The sequence below is a fragment of the Oncorhynchus masou genome, chromosome 28, assembly GCF_036934945.1.
Source record: "Oncorhynchus masou masou isolate Uvic2021 chromosome 28, UVic_Omas_1.1, whole genome shotgun sequence".
NCBI classification, from domain to species: domain Eukaryota; kingdom Metazoa; phylum Chordata; class Actinopteri; order Salmoniformes; family Salmonidae; genus Oncorhynchus; species Oncorhynchus masou.
Genome location: NC_088239.1, coordinates 55882490 through 55904917, shown reverse-complemented (window position 1 = coordinate 55904917; position 22428 = coordinate 55882490). Strand labels below are relative to the sequence as shown.

General features: G+C 42.2%; 1 protein-coding gene across 4 annotated transcripts in view; it reads left to right on the top strand.

Moving 5' to 3' along the window:
• The window catches only part of LOC135517938 (colorectal mutant cancer protein), a 117840-nt gene that overhangs the window by 61270 nt on the left and 34142 nt on the right, over positions 1-22428 (top strand). For all 4 annotated transcript variants that reach the window (XM_064942672.1, XM_064942673.1, XM_064942670.1 and 1 more), the window contains 3 exons: positions 4358-4500; positions 8308-8471; positions 12689-12895. In XM_064942672.1, the coding sequence (XP_064798744.1) occupies positions 4358-4500; positions 8308-8471; positions 12689-12895 (514 nt within the window). The remainder of the gene's footprint in view (positions 1-4357; positions 4501-8307; positions 8472-12688; positions 12896-22428) is intronic.

The window sequence follows — 22428 nt, the reverse complement described above, 5'->3', positions numbered from 1 at the left end:
CAAATTCTTATTTTCAATGACGGACTAGGAACAATGGGTTAACTGCCTGTTCAGGGGCAGAACGACAGATTTGTACCTTGTCAGCTCGGGGATTCGAACTTGCAACTTTTTGGTTACTAGTCCAACGCTCTAACCACTAGGCTACCCTGCCGCCCCATACATGCGCACATAGGCAGGTATGCAGGCTAGGGTTGGGCGATATGGCCTAAAAATTATATCTCTATTTTTTTCAAACTTAAGGGCAGTTATATATATATATATATTTTTTTTTTTTTCTCTAAATAAGCTTTGCTGTACATTTTAAAGGTAAATACACTGCATTTCAAAAAGTCAGCAATAATCTGATGAATTCAGGACTTGTGAAATTATACCTAGGCTAAATATAAGCCTTCCACATCCATAAGACCCACTAATAATTCAATGTTATCAAAATAGTTTAACCTGTTTTTGTGTTGTTGCAATAATCACTGATCTGGCTTTCACTTCTGTCTATGAAAATGCCCTATTTTGTTACCAATTTAACTAGAACCATGCGTAATGCACATTCACAAGTAATGACTAACTTCTTGTAGCAAATATTATAGAAAATTAGCACAGGTCTCATAAACAATCTCTCAAACCTAACGTGCCAGTGAGTAGCCAGCTAATCTGTATATTTCAAGTTTAACCAACTTGGATCTATGTGTTAGCTAACAAGGTAGAACAGTTGAATTGTTATGAACACACTCTTCTGTCCTTTGTTCAGATGTTAAAATTATGTGGCCTACCTTATTTCTCAGACTGAGAATGAGTTGCCAATTCCTTATATAATTGTGTTTTATGCTTATTGCACATTTTAAAAACACAGACCAGACAGCGAGTATAACAGTCTTTAGCTAAAATGCTGCTTGCGATATGTGGTACCCCAATGCCACGTGACAAACTGAGCATTCATTTTCCAGAATCAATGTTCATTGATACTCTCGTTTTAATAGTGTCTGCTCTGCACGCAACTATATGAGTAGTTGAGACATAAAAATGGTATCGTTAGAAAAGGTAACTTCTCTATTACAGTGAAATAATGTCTCAATGTGTTTCGGTTTCCATGTGGACCAAACTTCAAACGCAAATAGCGAGTTGAAACTGCTTGTCAGAAAGCTTGTCAGAACTCTCAACTTTGTTAATGTGAGGGGGGGACTGTGTGTGTGTGTGTAAACCATAGAGGAAGAGGTGAAGTGAGAGGTTTCACTCTGGTTAAAATCTGTCCAAAATAAGGCCAATGGGTTTATGTTGGACCTAAGCTTTTTGCCTGCCTCCCCGTCTTTGGGACAGCGACTTCCATTGTTAGGGCGGAGACCTGCATCACGTCACTATACACGGATCTCTGGTGTAAATGGGAAGGTGCACAGAGGAGCAAAGGAGACGAGACCAAATATACAACATGAGAACAAGCGGACATAAACGCTCAAAATAACAGGCATTTGGAATATTGCGCAAAAACATACATTCAAATTAATCTAATTAATTGAACATATCGCCCAGCCCTAATGCAACACACACACACACCTCCTCCACCCTCAATTCCCTTAGGTACCCTAATTGTGCCTCCTTTTGATTGGAATCCCTTTTTCGTACCCTGTTGTATAACTCTCTTCCTCCGTTGTTTACTTACTGTAGTGGAATCAAAATGGCAGCATTTGCGTCAGAGGCCTCCTAAATGTTTGTTTTCCTAGATCAAGTGCCCTCTCCAGCCCTCTCCATAGGTGCTCAGCACACCGGAACAAACTCCTCTGACATAACAGGCTGGTTTTGAGTGCTAAGCAGGAACATTAACCAAACAATTCATTAGAATGAACTCAAGCATGGCAACCCCCCAAAATTCCTCCATCTCCAAAATGTGTACTGGTTTTTGATTAGGTTCATTATAAAGTCTGTTTTCTTTCATGCTCTGGTCATTTGTGTGTGTATGTGTTTGCATAAATTCTGCCATACCAATTCAGAGTATCCTGCGACATGAACAGAACAGCATATAAGTCTGTGAGTCAGTACTATCTATTTGCCAACCTTGTGAGAACTCTGCGATGTGAATTTACTGCCTGGCTATTTATTTCACAGATGTATCAAATCAATGATTGTATCAAATCAAAGAAATGCAGTCAAACGACCCTATAATTCAGATCTACTGCCAAGACTTGACACATCAATGTTTGGTGGTAGCAGCAGTGAGGTTGTCTGTGCAGTACTACTTTCACCAATAGATTTTATTATTTCAATATCACATGCATACGGAATATTCACATAGTCCTATATGCTTGTGCATATATTTAAATACTAATGCCGCGAAGTTCATCTGAAGCACGTACTGTACATATGCACACACACACACACACACACACACACACACACACACACACACACACACACACACACACACACACACACACACACACACACACACACACACACACACACACACACACACACACACACACACATACAGTATTCACACCCCTGACTTATTCCACATTTTGTTGTTTCATCCTGAATTCAAAATTGATATATATATATTTTTAAACCCATCTCCACACAATACCCCATAATGACAAAGTGAAAGCATGTTTTTAATTTATTGAAAGTGAAATATCAAATTTACATACAGTAGGTATTCAAACTTCTGAGTCAGTACTTTGTAGGAGCACCTTTTGGCAGCGATTTACAGCTGTGATTCTTTCTGGGTAAGTCTCTAAGAGTTTTCCACACCAGGATTGTGCAACATTTGCCCATTATTCTTTTTTCAATTATTTAAGCTCTGTCAAATTGGTTGTTGACCATTTTCTCAGGTCTTGCCATAGATTGAAGTCAAATCTGTAACTCGGCCACTTAGGAACGTAAGCATCTCCAGTGTAGATTTGGCCTTGTGTTTTAGGTTATTGTCCTGCTGAAAGGTGAATTCATCTCCCAGTGTCCGGTGGAAAGCAGATGGAACGGGTTTTCCTCTAGGATTTTGCCTGTGCTTAACTCCATTCCGTTTCTTTTTTAATTTAACAACTTTCAGTCCTTAATGATTACAAGCATACCTATAACATGGTGCAGCCACCACTATGCTTGAAAATATGGTACTCAGAGAGTGGTACTCAGTAATGTGTTGTATTGGATTTGCCCCAAATATAAAACTTTGTATTCAGGACTAAAAGCTGTATACCATATTTTGTTTGTAGTATTACTTTATTGCCTTGTTTAAAACAGGATGCATGTTTTGGAGTATTTTTATTCTGTACAGGCTTCCTTGTTTTCACTGTCAATTAAGTTAGGTATGTGTGGGGTACAGAGATGAGGTAGTCATTCAAAAATTATTTTAACCACTAGTCGATGCAACTTATTATGTGACTTGTTAACCACATTTTTTACTGTAACTTATTTAGGCTTGCCATAACAAAGGGGTTGAATACTTGTTGACTCAAGACATTTCAGATTTATCAGTATTTTTATTAATATGTGAACATTCCTAAAAACATAATTCTACGTTGACTTTATGGGGTATTGTGTGTAGGCCAGTGACACAATCTCAATTTTAATGATTTTTAATCAATTCAAGCTGTAACACAACAACATGTGGAAAGAGTCAAGGGGTGTGAATACTTTCTGAAGGCACTACGTGCGGTATAGGGTCAGTCAGCTTGCATTTCACATGGAAAATTTTCATATTTGAAAAGGACAAATTCTCACAACCGGTATATACTGTATGAGAGGTATATATTTCCATATTTAATCATGCATAGCTAATCACATGATATGGCTGTATATTGCCATTTTACAGATGAACTAATGTTAAGCCTACAATATATAGGCTGCATCTCAGAGGGGTCAAAGAGACATCTAAAGGTTCTTTCGGGTCATTTTATCCAGATATTAACCATGTTAACTATATTCAAAGCTTTTAGGATTCACATGATGCATGGTTACTGTGTCTGCTATTATTAGATGAATAGCTCATACCCTACAAAACAAAAAGATCTGTAATTTCTTCTTCTAGATTCTGTACACCATCATCTGTTGTGTGTGTGTGTGTGTGTGTGGTCGTGAAAACAACATTGAAGTAAAAAACTGGAACTTGTAAGAATTTAAGGTGAATTCACCAATTTGTAAGTCGCTCTGGATAAGAGCGTCTGCCAAATGACTTAAATGTAATGTAAATGTAATTTCTTCTTTTGAAAATATGTGTGAGTCATACCCGTCTTGTTGCTAGATCTGTTTATGCTTTAGCCGATGCCATTTGCCATGACAGCGTTATCCAAGCACAAACATATCTGGCAACAAGGCTACTGTCATATCTGTTGGACCTAACTCAGACATAACTTTGTGACCCTCTGTCCCCCAGGGAGGAGGATGAGTTTTCGGAGCTGCGTTCAGAGCTCAGCCACAGCCAGCAGGAGGTCAATGAGGACGGACACAGCCTGGACCAGGACGGGGCGTCCGTCTCACTGCCTGAAAACCACTCCACCCTGGTGACCGCTGACATGGGTAAGGAAGGACCCAATGTGCCTGTCCTGCTTGACTGTATATCAAGTTAAAACTTCTTACGGCTGCAATCCCGTTAACGGGATCGATATGACAACAGCCAGTGAAAGTGCAGGGCGCCAAATTCAAAACAACAGAAATCTCATAATTAGAATTACTCAAACATACATGTATCTTATACCGTTTTAAAGGTAATCTTGTTGTTAATCCCACCACAGTTTCCGATTTCAAATAGGCTTTACAGCGAAAGCACCACAAACAATTATGTTAGGTCACCACCGACACAGAAAAACACAGCCATTTTTCCAGCCAAAGAGAGGAGTCACAAAAAGCACAAATAGAGATAAAATTCATCACTAACCTTTGATGATCTTCATCAGATGACACTCATAGGACTTCATGTTACACAATACATGTATGTTTTGTTTGATAAAGTTCATATTTATATTAAAAGACTCATTATGCATTGGCGAGTTACGTTCACTAGTTCCAAAAGCATCCAGTGATATTGCAGAGCGCCACATCATTTTACAGAAATACTCATTATAAATGTCGATGAAAATACAATTGTTAGACATGGAAATATAGGTATACCTCTCCTTTGTGCAACCACTGTATCAGATTTCAAAACAACATTACGGAAAAAGCAAACCATGAAATAATCTGAGAACGGCACACAGGGAAAAAAAACAAAATTATGTTGGAAATAACATTATAAATATTCCCTTACCTTTGATGATCTTCATCAGAATGTACTCCCAGGAATCCTAGTTCCACAATAAATGTTTGATTTGTTCGATAATGTCCATTATTTATGTCCAAGTAGCTACTTTTGTTTGGGCGTTTAGTACACAAATCCAAACGCTCGTGCAGGTCCAGCCAAATGTTGGACGAAAACTTCAAAAAGTTATATTACAGGTCATAGAAACATTTCAAACCTCATTTTATCCGGCCCCACATCACAGTAGAAGCCTCATTCAAGTTTCTAAAGACGGTTGACATCTAGTGGAAGCCTTAGGAAGTGCAACATAACCAATATCCCACTGTATTGAATAGGGGCTGGGTTGAAAATCGGCCAACCTCAGATTTCCCACTTCCTGTTTGGATTTTTTTCTCAGGTTTTTGCCTGCCATATGAGTTCTGTTATACTCACAGACATCATTCAAACAGTTTTAGAAACTTCAGAGTGTTTTCCATCCAATACTAATAATATTATGCATATATTAGCAACTGGGACTGAGGAGCAGGCCGTTTACTCTGGGCACCTTTCATCCAAGCTACTCAATACTGTCACCATGCACAATGCCAAGCGTCGGCTGGAGTGGTGTAAAGATCGCCGCCATTGGACTCTGGATCAGCGGAAACAAGTACTCTGGAGTGATGAATCACGCTTCACCATCTGTCAGTCCGACTGACGAATCAGGGTTTGGAGGATGCCAGAAGAACACTACCTGCCCCAATGCATAGTGCTAACTGTAAAGTTTGGTAGAGGAGGAATAATGGTCTGGGGCTGCTTTTCATGGTTTGGGCTAGGCCTCTTAGTTCCAGTGAAGGGAAATCTTAACGCTACAGCATACAATGACATTCTAGACGATTCTGTGCTTCCAACTTTGTGGCAACAGTTTGGGGAAGGTCCTGTCCTGTTTCAGCATGACAATGCCCCTATTCACAAAGATAGGTTGATACAGAAATGTTTTGTTGAGATCGTTGTGGAAGAGCTCGTCTGGCCTGTACAGAGCCCTGACCTCAACTCTATCGAACAACTTAGGGAAGAGTTGGACCGCCGACTGCGAGTCAGGGCTAATCGCCAAACATCAGTGTCCGACCTGGCTAATGTTCTTGTGGCTGAATGTTAGCAAGTCCCCGCAGCAATGTTCCAACATCTAGTGGAAAGCCTTCCAAGAAGAGTAGAGGCTGTTATAGCAGCAAAGGGGTGACCAACTCCATATTAATGACCATGATTTTGCAATGAGATGTTCGACGAGCAGGTGTCCACATACTCTTGGTCATGTAGTGTATATACATACTCTCACTGATCAACTGCTTTGATCAGTGGTTCTTTTGAATCATCTCTCCCATAGAGAGACTGTTCCCTATCTGTGTATGTCCTCCCTTGATGGATGGCCTGTTACAAACCAGTGGCTATAGGGTTGATGGCACACAATACACATTTATAGGCTTCTACAGGAGCAGTTATGTGTGTGTGTGTGTACATGTGTGTCTCTGACAGAGTGCATGTGTGTGTTTGTGCACTCTCCCACAATGTACAATTGATTCAGCACTCTGCTAAATCAATTTTCCACTGTGGGGGAGTGCACAAACACACTGTTGGGTCTGTAACAGAACCATTTCCCTCAAACAACACTGCACTGCACGGCAGTTCCTTCAAGATGCTATTAATAGTCCCCTCTATCAGTGGTGCTGAGAGCACCCAGCAATCAGTTGTCAACGGTAAAGAGCTTCATCGGTTTTTCTTATTCATCATCCTCAATGTTTAGCAGAGCGCTAGAAGAAAAACATCTTTCAATCTTCGTAGTCCTTCGTCCCTGGCTGTAGCCGTGGCAATCTGATCCCCACACGAACAGGATTTCGCCAGTCAGGAAATTGTTTAGGAAACAAATTCAAGTTTTGTTCATCTTCACATTCCTTCGCACTGTGCTAATTGCATTTGCATTGTTGGCAGAAACTGCACTTAAGGGGGGCACTTGAGGAAATACATCCGCCACTCTCCACATTTTAATTTCCCACACAATGTACCCAGGCTCTGTTTGTTCTTGGACAATAATAATCATCATCTTCATTATTATTTTGGATGCAATATGGAAGCAGATGCTAACCATCGACATGCATGTCTTTGACGCTTTGCAGGGATTGTATTAATATGCTAATTGAAATGAGTTTCCGATGAGCTCATTTGATTACCTCTGGAGATAAGAAGTTGAGAGTGAATAGTGAATAGGGAACGGAAGCTCGGAAAGTGATGTTGAAGCTTTGGTTGGAGCTAGTTACTTGTCTTGCAACCCCAGGGTTGTGGGTTTGATTCCCGCAGGTCTTAACTGTAGGTTAATGTACAGAATGACAATATTGTCATAATATATCATAAAAAAAGAGTGGTCCTGCTTGTATCTTCATCACTGTTGTCTTTCTCTCAGATAGTTATGTGGTGTGTGTGGTGCTCTAAGCAGAAGATGTGTGTGGTGTGTTTTACTAGCCTGCAGCATTCCTCCAGTCAGCCTCGGGTATTCAGTTAAACCATTAAGCACATGGCCGGTTATTAGTATGTCACTAGTTTTCTTTCTTTCTTTTATTTGACCTTTATTAAACTAGGCAAGTCAGTTAAGGACACATTCTTATTTTCAATGATGGCCTAGGAACACTGGGTTAACTGCCTTGTTTAGGGGCAGAACAACAGATTTTTACCTTGTCGGCTCGGGGATTCGATCTTGCAACCTTTCGGTACTAGTCCAATGTTCTAACCACTAGGCTACCTGCCGACTAGTACACAATACATCATCACTATGCTGCTGTGCTAACAAGGTCACCTTACCCATGCAGCCTACAGTAGTTGTGTTGTTCTTTGCACATTGAGATTATTATCTCCTAGGTCTGTGTATCTGGCTCTAGCCCTATTATTTCTCCCTGTATCAGGCACACTGGCATTCATTCATCTGATACCAGATCAGTTTATTTGACCCTGGCCCTGGGCTTCCTTGTTGTAGACTACTGCAGTGACCTCAACTCTGTTTGTAAACATTGATCTGTTCCTAGACCAGTTACATCTGACCCCGGCCCTGTGTTTTCTCCGTGTAGACAACTGCAGTGACCTGAACTCTGAGCTGCAGCGGGTTCTGACGGGGCTGGAGAGTGTTCTGTGTGGGAGAAAGAAGAGCACATGCAGCCTGTCTGTGGCCGAGGTGGACCGCCAGATAGAGCAGCTGACCACCGCCAGCGAACACTGTGACCTCGCCATCAAGGTAAGACACCAGGAAATGACTTGCTGGCGAAGACTGAGACCCGTTCTAGAAAATACATTTCCTTCCTCATTATAAACACAATTAATTGGGAGTTAACAGTAAAGGATGATAAAGAGTGGACAGAGTGAGAAAAAAAACATGCAGGATAGATGAATATAGGTGAACCCAATACTGGTGTGCAAACCTCTCCTATCAAATGCATTCACAGAAACTGTAAATAAAAGAGAGTGAGATTAGTTATAATAACACACACTGTCATATGATGTGGAACTGTCCTGCTGGAAAACCTGAGCCACTTCCAGTAATCAGTCAGTAGGGGTCCTGGGGTGACCCTGGGTTGGACCCAGCAGTAACCAACCGGCTGTTTCAGCCTGGGGGCCAGGGCCTGTGTGAGTCAGACTGATGTCAGCCTAATGTCTGACTGATGGGGGCGTGATGGTGGTCCCCACGGTGATGCTTCAGCTCTGGTAATGGAACCCTGTCTGCCTAGTTGTCGTCTTCGCAGCGATGTGAGTGCCAGCAGTCCTAATGGGAATTCAGTCTGCTAGCTATTGGTTTCCTCGCAAAATTATTATACAACACACACATACACATACACACTGAAAAATGAGGGGGGGGTGAGAGAGGCAGAGTGAAGGACGTAGAGAGAGCAAGCGATAGACTGAAGGGAGCTCCTTGCCTCATACACCTAGTGATTTCACTGAATATGAGCTGACGGCTCAATGAAAATATGTCCTTGGTGTTAAGACTACTAAAAGCTTGACAGACAATCACCATCACTGGCATTCCTTTAGTGACAGTCACAGCCCACTGTAATGTGGGATAATGGATTTACTTGGCTTTATTTAGCCAAGTAATAGATAGCCAGCAATAGAAAGCTAAACAAACTAAAAGTATGTGGACACCCCTTCACATTAGCAGATTTGGCTATTTCAGCTAAACCTGTTGCTGACAGGTGTATAAAATTGAGCGCACAGCCCTGCAATCTCCATAGGAAAACATTGGCAGTAGAATGGCCCATGCAGAAGAGCTCAGTGACTTTCAACGTGGCACCGTCATACAGTAGGATGCCACATTTCCAACAAGTCAGTTCGTCAAATTTCTGCCCTGCTAAAACTGCCCCAGTCAACTGTAAGTGCTGTTATTGTGAAATGGAAATGTATAGGAGCAACACCGGCTCAGCTGCGAAGTGGTAGGCCACACAAGCTCACAGAATGGGACCGTTGAGTGCTGAAGAGCGTATCGCATAAAAATCGTCTATCCTCGGTTGCAACGCGTTAGCACAATAACTGTTCGCTATAGCATACAATGACATTCTAGACGGTTCTGAGCTTCCAACTTTGTGGCAACAGTTTGGGGAAGGTCTTTTTCCTGTTTCAGCATGACAATGCCCCCATGCACAAAGCTAAGTCCATACAGAATTGTTTTTTTTTGTGACTGGTGTGGAAGAACTTGACTGGTCTGCACAGAGCCTTGACCTCAACCCCCCGGAACACCTTTGGAATGAATTGGAATGTCGACTGTGATCCAGGCCTAATTGCGCAACATCTGTGCCCAACCTCACTAATGCTCTTGTGGCTGAATGGAAGCAAGTCCCTGCAGCAATGTTCCAACATCTAGTGGAAAGCCTTCCAAGAAGAGTGGAGGCTGTTATAGCAGCAAAGAGGGTACCAACTCCATATTAATGCCCATGATTTTGGAATGAGATGTTTGACGAGCAGGTGTCCACATACATTTGGCCATGTAGTGTACCTACATTTTCTAACAAACAAATTGAACTTGGCTATCAAATTCAGTTTGTGATAACAAAACTGAATCCTAAATCCTAAAACGTGATGTGAAAGAAGTCATTGAACACTGTTCTTGTATTTAATTTCTCTCCCTTTTGTTGGCTGGTCACAGTGGACACAACCAGTGCTAATCGATTAGGATGAGGACAAGAGCTTTCTCCTTGTGCTTGAAAGAGAGGATATCGAGCTGGCTTTTTCCATTATGAATCTGACCTCACTTAATCCTAATCCAATTACCTTTTGTGGGAAGAAAAATGGACGCCTTCACATTTCCAGTTGAGGCTTAATCCCAAACCGATCCCTGAAGTCGTCTCTAGACTGAGTTGTCCTAATGGTGTCACCCCCACAAAAACACATCTAAAATAACGGAATGTATGTCATTTGATAGAAACAATTATTGTCCAATGATTATGAGAGGTGGATCGGATACCATTTTTCCTACACCGACCTATCCAGTCCTTTCAGATTTGTGAGGAGAGTCAGCCAAGGGTCTAGGGATGGGTTTTGGATTGGGCCATGGTATCCCGTGAATGTGGGCCCAATCCATTACCATGTACTAAGCCTATTAATAGATATTGGGTGTTCATTTGGCACAGACAAGGTTAAGTTACTCGATGTTCCATAGTGGTAGTTGGGCTTCTAAAACAGTTTCGATGCGGTTGATAAAGCCGATCCATACCTCATACAGAGAGAAAGGCGATGTACTTTATATTATATAGAGCCCATAGACACCATGCCTTCTTAAACCCACTAGAATCCGCTACCATGAAGTCTGAAGTTTAACAAGAGAGTGTAAAATACATATGTAAAGTGTTTGAGCGTTTAACATTATTTATCAGAGTGAATTCAGGACATATTGGACCACACTCTGCTAATTGGGGTTATTTCAGTGCATTTTCAAATATGTTACAGATTTCAGATGTTCTTCGTTAGAAAAGAACTGTGTACTACTACTGTAAACAATGTATAAGTTCAAGCCAATACTAGGCCACAGAAATAGAGAATATCTTAACCATGCTGGGAGGACGCATGGCTTTCGACCTTCGTCTCTCCCGAGCCCGTATGGGAGTTGTAGCGATGAGACGAGATAGTAACTACTAACAATTGGATACCACGAAATTGGGGAGAAAAGGGGGTAAAATTCAAACAAAAAAAACAGAGAGAGAGGGAATGTTTTTTTAATTTTACCTTTATTTAACCAGGCAAGTCAGTTAAGAACAAATTCTTATTTTCAATGACGGCCTAGGAACAGTGGGTTAACTGCCTGTTCAGGGGCAGAACGACAGATTTGTACCTTGTCAGCTCGGGGGTTTGAACTTGCAACCTTCTGGCTACTAGTCCAACCACTAGGCTACCCTGCCTATTATGAGGATGGGAATGAGAATGAAATCCCAAGTCTCATTGACTGTTGTAGATCCCAGACCAGCCTAGCGCTCAATCTCCCTAACCCGCACGATGAGACAAGGATATCCCTACCAGCCAAACCCTCCCTAACCCGGACGATGCTAGGCCAATTGTGCGTCGCCCCATGGACCTTCCGGTCATGGCTGGCTGCGACAGAGCCTGGGCGTGAACCCAGGGTCTCTGGTGGCACAGCTAGCACTGTGATGCAGTGCTCGAGACCACTGCACCACCAGGGAGGCCCCTCCTTCTGTCTCTGTGTCTCTTTGTCTGTCTATTTCTGTCTCTCTGGCTGTGTGTGTGTCAGCTGAGAGGGAGATGGAGGGATGAGAGGGCTAGCTGGATGGAGGGATAAGCGAGATTGACGCTCCGTGGTGGAGGACAGATGAAGGCAGGACTCAGGCCTGTCTACACACCTATGAATCACTCACCAGAGATGAGGATCTGTAGAGGCAGACATGGTCATAGACTCCATCCCTCTGCCATATCTCACACTCACTCACGCACACACATGCGCACACACATACAGTTATACACTCTGAAATATGGGCACTTTGGGAGATCGGGGGTTTGTTCCACTGGATAAAAATAGGAAAAAGACACATGTACATACATCATAGTCTAGGATGCTTGTTCTACTCGAGTAAATTGAGACACATGGTGTAGGGCTACACTACCCACAAATTATGAACATGCAATTGGTGAACTGACAGGGGAAAATCCTGTGTGAAAATGTATGTGCCTGACGTGTTTGTATTCTTGTTTTGTCTGTCTCACTTTTGTTTTGTCTCTGTTCTTTGTTTACATTTTTTCATTCATTTTTCTCATCATTTTCCTCTCTTTCTTGGGACTACAAGGTACCTAAAGGTTCTTCTTTTGCTATTTTCATTGAGTCCCAGAGAAACCAGAGTCATTCACATTTGGTTACTAGAATTGTGACCATGTAGTCGCAATCTCAACACTATACATACTGCTCTGTAAAAAGGTGTGCCATGAAACAACATTCCCCCTCTGTCCTTTCCCCAGACGGTGGAGGAGATCGAAGGGGCCCTGGGCCGGGACTTCTACCCCAGCCTGTCGGAGGAGCGGGTGCGCTGGGAGAAGGAGCTGGCAGGCCTGAGGGAAGAGAACGAGAGCTTAACAGCCATGCTGTGCTCCAAGGAGGAGGACCTGAATCGCACCAAGGCCACCATGAACGCCATCCGGGAGGAACGCGATCGCCTGAGACGACGGGTCAGTCAGCTGTGTCCCGTTTAATTTTGTCTGGAGCGACACAATAGAGCTGTGTACCTATGAACCTTTCTATGTGACTGTGTTGGTGGCTGATAAACTGGGATGCAATGTTGCTTATTACCAAGGCAGGTTTAATAATATTTTGATTGCCTCTAGCCCATAACAGAAAATACATATTACCTTGTATCTAGTGAGGTGGAAGGAAAAAATAAGGGGATCAAATTAGCAATGCATGTGTCTCAGTTTTCTTTCTGTTTCATGTTTTTATTGGCTCCCAAAATAGTGGCGTGAACTTGAGCCTGTTGCCAAATCTCCAGTAAATGAACGAAGACCTGAATCAGACTGAATCAAAGAAATCTCTACCAAGAGGCTCTAAAATGTAATTATGGTCCGCCATTTCCATGGTTGGAGTGAATGATCTGCGGAGAGCAGCGAGGGGTTAATATATACACATGATCTCTGAGGCGTTGTCGCTAGGCTACTGCACTGACGTACGCGCGCTTCCGTCTCTAATTACAACATGTTTATTCAGGGACGTCTGAAGGAGAAGAAGACATTACTGGGCAGGAGCGGTCAGACACATGTATTTATCCACACTTCTACAAGAATGAACCCTTTGAATTCTCCAGCTGCAAACTGAGACCTGCTGTCTGAACCAAACAATGGTTCCCCAGTTAGGACGGGCCTCCGAATTAATACGTAGAGCACCTTTAGACACATAATCAAATCTGGTGTCCTCCTAAGGCTTGCTGAAGCTGGTTAAGGCGGTAATGCAATTTGGTCTTTCTATAACCTAGGGTACCAGTGAGGATTTCCTACACTGGACAACTTGTTACAGCTGTTGATAAGTCATGTCATTAGTTTAAGATATAAGGGGGATCATAGCTATATTCGATACAATTAACGAGTTTAACCCTTTATCATGGTTGGTGTCTTGATGGAGTGATAAGTATAATTTTTTTGTCTTTATCTGTTGTGGTCTAGTACTGTATTTTTGCTATCTAGGGCCATCAACTTTAAGTGCTGCCTGTCTTCCCAGTGACCTACTTGGTGTGTGAACTGCTGACTGCTCACAATTTGCAGATAGTTGTTGACACATCAACCAGGATCAAGATGCAGGGCAATTTGTGACTTGTTTTGGTAATCAGTGGCTATATTGGAGGGGGAGTGGTTTCACCTTTCCTAGGCAGTCAGCAGTTAGTACAGGAAGGTGTGCTTTCCACCTCTGCTAAGCAATTAGTGTTAGTTCTTCAGTTTCCCAGCTGCGGGTGCAAGCGGCGGTTGTGGTGGTTTTGTCGCAAAACAAAGACCGTTGCCAAAACAAAGACTGTTCTACCGAGTTGTTCGAGGAAGGAAAGAGAGGAATGCTCCACACCACTCTCTCACTTGAGAATCTTACCTAGAATCTTACCTAGTCATTTTGCTCTGTTGTAGCTTTATCAACTGTGTGTGTTTTCTATACCTGTTTGCACCTGTAGGCTTCACAGATGCTCTCCAACCCTTGGCTGCAACCCTTCTAGTTTAGTGTAGCCTGCGCGCACAACTCATGTGGAATTCCTGATCTCTGGCAGCGTTTGGAACTGCCCATATTGGGTAAGAACGCTGAGTTCATCTCAGCCTATGCTGCCCTTCAGTCACTTGCCTTTTTGGCCCTGACCGAGACATGGATCACCCCATCTCCTCATTTGAATTTCATGCTGTCACTTGTCCACTCAAGCTTAACATTATTGTCATCTATTGCCCACCAGATGCCCTTGGAGAGTTCCTCAGTGTGCTTGACACCTTGATAAGCTAATTTCCTGATGATGGCTCACCGCTCTTTGTATTTGGCAATTTCAACCTCCCAACGTGTGCCTTCAACTCATTTCTTTCCAACTCTCTCTCCCCCCCCCCCCACTTGTCTCTCTTGACTTCACCCTTATCCAATCTCCAACAACTTACAAGGTAGGCAGTACGCTTGACTTCATCTTTACTGGAGTCCGCTCCTGCAGCTTTGTGCGCTACAACATCCGTAGAGTATGGCCCTATCCCACACAGGAAGCGGCGCAGATCCTAATCCAGGCACTTGTCCTCTCCCATCTGGACTACTGCAACTCGCTTTTGTCTGGGCTCCCTGCTTGTGACATCAAACCCCTGCAAGTTTTCTCATGTCACCCCGCTCCTCCACACACTCCACTGGCTTCCAGTCGATGCTTGCATCCACTACAAGACCATGGTGCTTACGGAACAGCTAGAGGAACTGCCCCTCCCTACCTTCAGCCTATGTTCAAACCCTACACCCCAACCGAGCACTCCGTTCTGCCACTTCAAGTCTCTCGGCCCTTCCACCCCTACAGGAGGGCAGCTCCCACCTAGCTCAGTCCAAGCTCTTCTCTGTCCTGGCACCCCAATGGTGGAACCAGCTTCCCTCTGAAGGACAGCAGAGTTCCTGCCCGTCTTCCGAAAGCATCTGAAATACTACCTCTTCAAAAAGTATCTTAAATAATCCTCTTCCCCCAAACCCTCTTTCTAGCTCTGACTCTCTAGCTCTGACTCGACTGATAGCTACGTTATTGAGATTTTCTATTCTATTCCAGTGAAATGTGGTTGTACCACCTAGTCTTCTTAAGATGAATGTACTAACTGTGACTGTAATATGTGGTTGTACCACCTAGCCTTCATAAGATGAATGCACTAACTGTGACTGTGATATGTGGTTGTACCACCTAGCCATCTTAAGATGAATGCACTAACTGTGACTGTAATATGTGGTTGTACCACCTAGCCATCTTAAGATGAATGCACTAACTGTGACTGTAATATGTGGTTGTACCACCTAGCCATCTTAAGGTGAATGCACTAACTGTGACTGTAATATGTGGTTGTACCACCTAGCCATCTTAAGATGAATGCACTAACTGTGACTGTGATATGTGGTTGTACCACCTAGCCATCTTAAGATGAATGCACTAACTGTGACTGTGATATGTGGTTGTACCACCTAGCCATCTTAAGATGAATGCACTAACTGTGACTGTGATATGTGGTTGTACCACCTAGCCATCTTAAGATGAATGCACTAACTGTGACTGTGATATGTGGTTGTACCACCTAGCCATCTTAAGATGAATGCACTAACTGTGACTGTGATATGTGGTTGTACCACCTAGCCATCTTAAGATGAATGCACTAACTGTGACTGTGATATGTGGTTGTACCACCTAGCCTTCTTAAGATGAATGCACTAGCCTTCTTAAGATGACTGTGATATGTGGTTGTACCACCTAGCCTTCTTAAGATGAATGCACTAACTGTGACTGTGATATGTGGTTGTACCACCTAGCCATCTTAAGATGAATGCACTAACTGTAAGTCACTCTGGATAAGAGTATCTGCTAAATGACTAAAATGTAAATGTAAAATGTATGGCCGTGTAAATTGTCATTTATATCATATATTAAGCATTAGTCTGTTAAATTAGACATCGCTTGAACCCTGTAAGAATTCCATATCTAGCTGTCAGACAGTGTTTTTGTATAGAGGGTTCAGACATGTAGTGTAACTACTTAACATTTCGTGTTTTCACCCCATAACATGTTTTCATGGGCACACAAATACAAAATAATGTATGCATTGCAAAATTGAATGCTTCTAACTGAAAGAGTCACATACTTAACCTAAATCGAGACTGTCATTAATGTGATTCTTTAATAATTATACATAATACTTGTTGGATGTGCATTTGGTGTCTAGCTGATTGGTTACGCCATGATATCTTCACACATCTTCTGATCCCTGAAGGAATTTTCCGAATGACAGTCAAGCGACAAACAGCTGTTGTGATAGCGCATGCGATGCAGCCAACAGCCCAAGTGCTGGAGAAAAGTTGATTGCGAGGAATGCCCAGAATCTTTTGGTGTCTCACACTAGTGAATATAGTTGTGCCTGGATCCACGTTGGATCTACACTGAAGAAAAATATAGATGCAACATGTAAAGTGTTAGTCCCATGTTTCATGAGCTGAAATTAAAATCCCAGATTTCCATACGCACAAAAGCGTATTTGTTGTGCACAAATTTGTTTATATCTGTTAGTGAGGATTTCCCATTTGCTAAGGTAATCCATCCACCTGACAGGTGTGGCATATCAAGAAGCTGATTAAACAGCATGATCATTACACAGGTGCACGTTATGCTGGGGACAATAAAAGGCCACTTTAAAATGTGCAGTTTTGTCACACAACACAATTCCACAGATATCTCAAGTTTTGAGGGAGTGTGTAATTGGCATGCTGACTGCAGGAATGTCCACCAGAGCTGTTGCCAGAGAATGTCATGTTAATATCTCTACCATAAGCTGCCTCAGTGTTTGCTGAGTGTTTGCTGAGGAGTATTTCTGTCTTTAATAAAGCCCTTTTGTGGAGAAAAACTCATTCTGATTGGCTGGGCCTGGCTGGCAAGTGGGTGGGCCTATGCCTTCCCAGGCCCAACCCTGCCCAGTCATGTGAAATTCATAGATTAGGGCCTAATTAATTCATTTAAATTGACTGATATCCTTATATGAACTGTAACTCGTTAACATCTTTTTGTGTTCATATTTTTGTTCAGTATAATATCCCTAGAGAATTGATGTTGAACATCTGTTGTCTGCTTGATTTACAGCAGGCCCGTTAGATTGAACAGAGAACGCGTCACGCAAATGAATTCATGTCTTCATATGTTTTTGTGCTTTGAATTGGACACTGAGTCTACTGTGCCCAATTGTGTAGGATAGACTATCGGGCAACACCCTATTCCTATTAATTATTCTGAATATAATGACAACAAATGACATAGCCTAGTGGGCTTATTCTAGTAATGGGTCATTCGTGAACGAGTTGGCTCTAAGAGCCGGCTATTGTAGGTGAACGTTGGGAGCCTGCTCGCATATTAGAGGAGCCGAATCTATTTATACAAATATTTAAAAAATTAAGATATGAATAATCAAAACGATTTAAATGAATAGAATTAAGTAATTCAAAGAACGAAAAAAATAAAAAAAATAATACAGGCCTAAATGCTCAAGCGCACACATTCGTTCTGACTGTCTGCTCAGACTAACAGCCTCACCTGTTGATCCTGTCAATCAGTGTCAACCAATGAACCAAAGGTGTGTGAGGGATGGCCGAGCCAACTCACTCAGTCACGCACTTAGCAGCCGAGGAGAGAGAGTAAGGACAGCTGTGATAACAACAGCTGGAAAATGAGTCAGAAGCACAGTAATATTTGGATGCATTTTAATAATGTACACAATGTTAGAGCACAGTGTAGAATTTGGCAAAACAAAATCTCACATAAAGCCGGTTCTATGCACAACCTACACCGGCATATGCGAACTGTGCACCCAACTGTGAAGCTAGCTGTAGCGGAGCTTCGAGAAACTAGCGGGCCTGCTAGTGATAGTGGTGGAGCCAGGTATCCACTCAGTCAAGTAGGCCTACTCCGCGACCCACAGTAACGCAGTCTTCTATGGATCAGTGTATGCCAAAGTCTATGTCTGTAGCACAACAAGGCTAAATTGATATTGCATTGGCTAAAATGATTGCCACCGATTTCCAGCCATTTTCGATCGTGGAGGACAGAGGTTTTACAAATTATAGCAATAGTCTAAATCCAATGTACATTATTCTAAGCATGAAAACCCTTTCAAAATCACTTATTCCACAACTGCACGAGAGCACACAGGCTTCAGTGCGGGAAAGAGTCCAACAAGCACTGCAGTTTGCCTTACCACTGACTTCAGGACATCAAGGGTAACCACTTCTTACATGTTGGTTACATGTCACTTTATTGAAGATTTTATGATGTCTAGCTGACCGCTTTGAGTTCAGCGACAGACACACTTCAGAGAACTTGGCAGAGTTACTGTTGAGTGGCCAGAGAATGGCAAGTAGATGGAAAAGTGGTCTGTTGTGTTAGCAACAATGCAGATAACATAACCAAAGCCATGAAAATGATAATATGGACCCATCATCCATGTCTTTCCCACACAATCAACCTGGTTGTAAGAGATGCTCTGAAGGTGATGAAGCCCACTGTGGACAAAGTGAAAGCAGCTGTGGAATACTTACACAGGATCACAGTAGGTGCTAAAAACTAAAGTCTACACAAAGCCAGATGGGGATGCCTGAGCTGAGGCCTTAACAAGACTGCACTACAAGGTGGAATTCAACATTTTATTTGTTGAAGTGGTTTCTTGAGTCCAAGGATGCCATCATCTCTACCCTGGCCATTGTCAATGTACCTGTTGATGCTCTGACCCAAGAGGAATGGGAGGTGGTGGAGGAGGTGTGCAGAGTCCTGGGACCCTTTGAGGTCACTGTGGAGATCAGTGGAGAGGTACAGTAAGCAGTTATTACAACATCATTACTTAATCCAGTATTATATATGTATTTGAGCAGTAGATGAGAATCAGTAGACACAATATTAACCTGAACTAATAAGTTACTGTTCTCTCTTTTCAGCTATGCGACAGCCTCAAAAATGATACTCCTGTGTAAGGGTCTGCAGCGTAAGGGTCTGCAGCGAATCACAGCCAGCCGCTAGAGAGAAGCAAATGTAACCACAGGACATGTGACAGAGTTGATGGACACCCTATGTTTCTCAATGGACAGAAAGTTTCACAGAATGGAATATAACCACGTGCTATTAGAAACCGCTGCACTTGACCCCAGGTTTAAGAAGTTAGCCTTCAGTGATGCCAGAGCGATTGATGAGGCTCTTCAAAGAATAACCTCAGCAGCAGGGAGGGACAGCCCCAGCAGTCAGCTGGCTCAGGCAACAGGAAGAAGAGGGAGCAGATGGAGCAGAAACACCAGCAGTAGTGCCACAAAAGTCTGATGTTTGGATGCTGTTTGACGAGAGAGCAACTGGGGATGCAGCACGAAGGAATCCCTCAGCAGATGCCATAATGGAGGTCCGATCCTATTTGGAGGAGCAGATCCTCTGAGCTGGTGGAAGAACAAGGCCTCTGTCTACCCACGACTTACTAAAGTCATGACAGGGAGACTGCATAGTGGCTACATCCGTTCCCTCTGAGAGGGTCTTCTCGAAAACGGGACAAATAATTACTGAGAGAAGAAGGCATAAGCCCTTCGAAAGTGAGGCAGCTTGCATTTCTGAATGCAAATCTCTCATAAAAACAAAATATGGTCAGCATTGCTTTTTGCTGCTTGTTATACCATGGCATTAAAGAACAGAGAAAAGAGGGACCAGTTTAATGTTTTAAGTGGGATGCTGCAGTTGTGCACATTGTTATTTATTTTTCTTTGATATGGTGCAATATTCTATTATGCTGTTCAGATTGTATTCGTTTTGAATGGTTAGATTTATATGCACTTGTTTATATACATTAAAAAGTTATACTTTAAATGTAATGTTTAATAGCATTCTTTGCATTTTTAAATACATTGTGGTTAAGGTAGAGTATGATTTTATTTAATAATTAAATTAGAATCGTTTAAACACCAATCATAGTCAAACTATCGCAAACTGTTTGACTTGAAAAAATACAAAACATATATTTTTTTAAAGAGCCATTTGGGATTCAAAAGAGCCAGCTCTTTTTGGTGAGCTGAGCCGAACGGGCCTGCTCACTGGAAAGAGCCGGAATGCCCTAGCTAGCTTATTCACAATATGATCTGGTAATGAAATATAACAACAAATACTTTTAGTATTCCATGTTAGACCTGCAATTTTAAACAATACAAGGGGCTTGAAGTAGCCTACTAGAATTTGGAGTTCAGAAATTCAAGTACTGGAATAAGCTTGCTTGAAAATCTGACATTTCCTCAATTTTGGTGCTTAAAAGGTTATTGTAATTATTGTAGCCAATTTATAAATTCTCCTACACCCTTAAATGTATCGGTTGTTTTCAGTTTTGATCCATTTTTGTGAGAGATGTGACCACTTTAATTTGTTTCCCGCCACTTCATATGAAGGGTGTTGCGCTACTCTGTTGCAGTAAAACCATGTGGTTATTATGGGGACAACAACATTACTTTCTCATTATAAAAACAGCAATGGTGAGATTAATGCTACAGCAAGTCATGGCTTTATTATGTGTGCCTGCGTTGGCCACATAGGCTACAGAAAATTCGCCATGTATGCATCCAATCTATTTAGTCAGGCAATGTCCACATTATTCTCACATATTTTAGAATGCAATAATACTTTCAATAATAATGCATTGGATAGGCCTAAAAAATAGGGGGGGGGGGGGTCTATATTAGGCCCGATATGTACAATTATATAAATTATACAATTGTATGACATTGGGGTCTTTGAAAATTACAGTTAAGTGCTTGGAAAAGGCCCCTGAAAGTCCTTGAATTTGATTTGTCAATGTCTGTATGAATCCTGATTTAAAGGATGTGTAATCCTAGGCCTATGATGTTGTATAGGTGAAGTTATGGGTCAATTTATATTAAGTACACATGGAACTGCATGAAAATCCTTATTTTTGTTTCAAACCATTTTAAAATGTTGATCCCAATCTCTCTCATTGGCCCCATTTATTTATAGAAAGATCCAATTAGACCGTGAGATGCATCAAGTGAAAACAGTCAGGCGGACCAGTCCTGCTAACCAACCTCACGGATTCTGTTTGCCTTGAGAAAGGAGATCCAGACTCAGCAGAAGAATCACTCCAGCTCAGCTCAGAGTGCTCGTTCCTCTCTCTCCTCAGCCTCTTTCCTCTAATGAAATCTGTCCATTTTGCCGACTAATTGGACAAATGCATTGCATTGCTGTTTCAATGCGAGGCTCCTTGAAAGGATTTGCTATGCACACACCGGTGCATCCTTGGGGGCCCGTGTCCTCCGGCTCAGAGTTTAAAAGATAGATTCAACCTAATTTGAGTGTCAAGGTCCGGAGACTATCTTAACTTCCCTTCCTTAGGCTTTTACCTTCCATTGAAGGAGAGGTATTTACTTAAGTAGTAAGCATATTTTACACCTTTTCTAGAAACGGTACTGTATGTCGCAAGTCCACATATTTCCTCTGTGTCAGCAGTTTGTTACAAAAGAGACCATTCTCGTGTTATTAATAGCTTGATTTTTGAGGTCAGATACAGACCTCTATATTGTCAGGTCGTTGTAAGCATTCTAAGCTTTTACAATTCTCTCCACTCATAATACAACTCACAGATATGTAGGAATCAACCACTGCCAGTGGTAAAATACAGTGGAACATTAGTCTTTTTAAAGATCTGTTGAATTCAAGACCTGTCCTGGACAGATGTGCATGTGAGTCAAACCGGTTCACTCCCTCAGGCAGAGTGTCACAGTCGTAGTTCCTTTTGAAACCAGGAAATTACACGGAAGTCCTCGATTACATAATTACTGGCCAGGACTGAACAGAACCTATCATTTTCTTCGCCATTTCTTTTCTTGGGGATCATGAGGGAGGCAGCTGGCCAGGGGACTGGTTCATGATGGTACAGTCGCAGTCCTCTTTGTGTCCTTTGGCAGCACATGGCAGCCATGTTGGCTTTTTTAGACCCACGGCTCCAAGGGA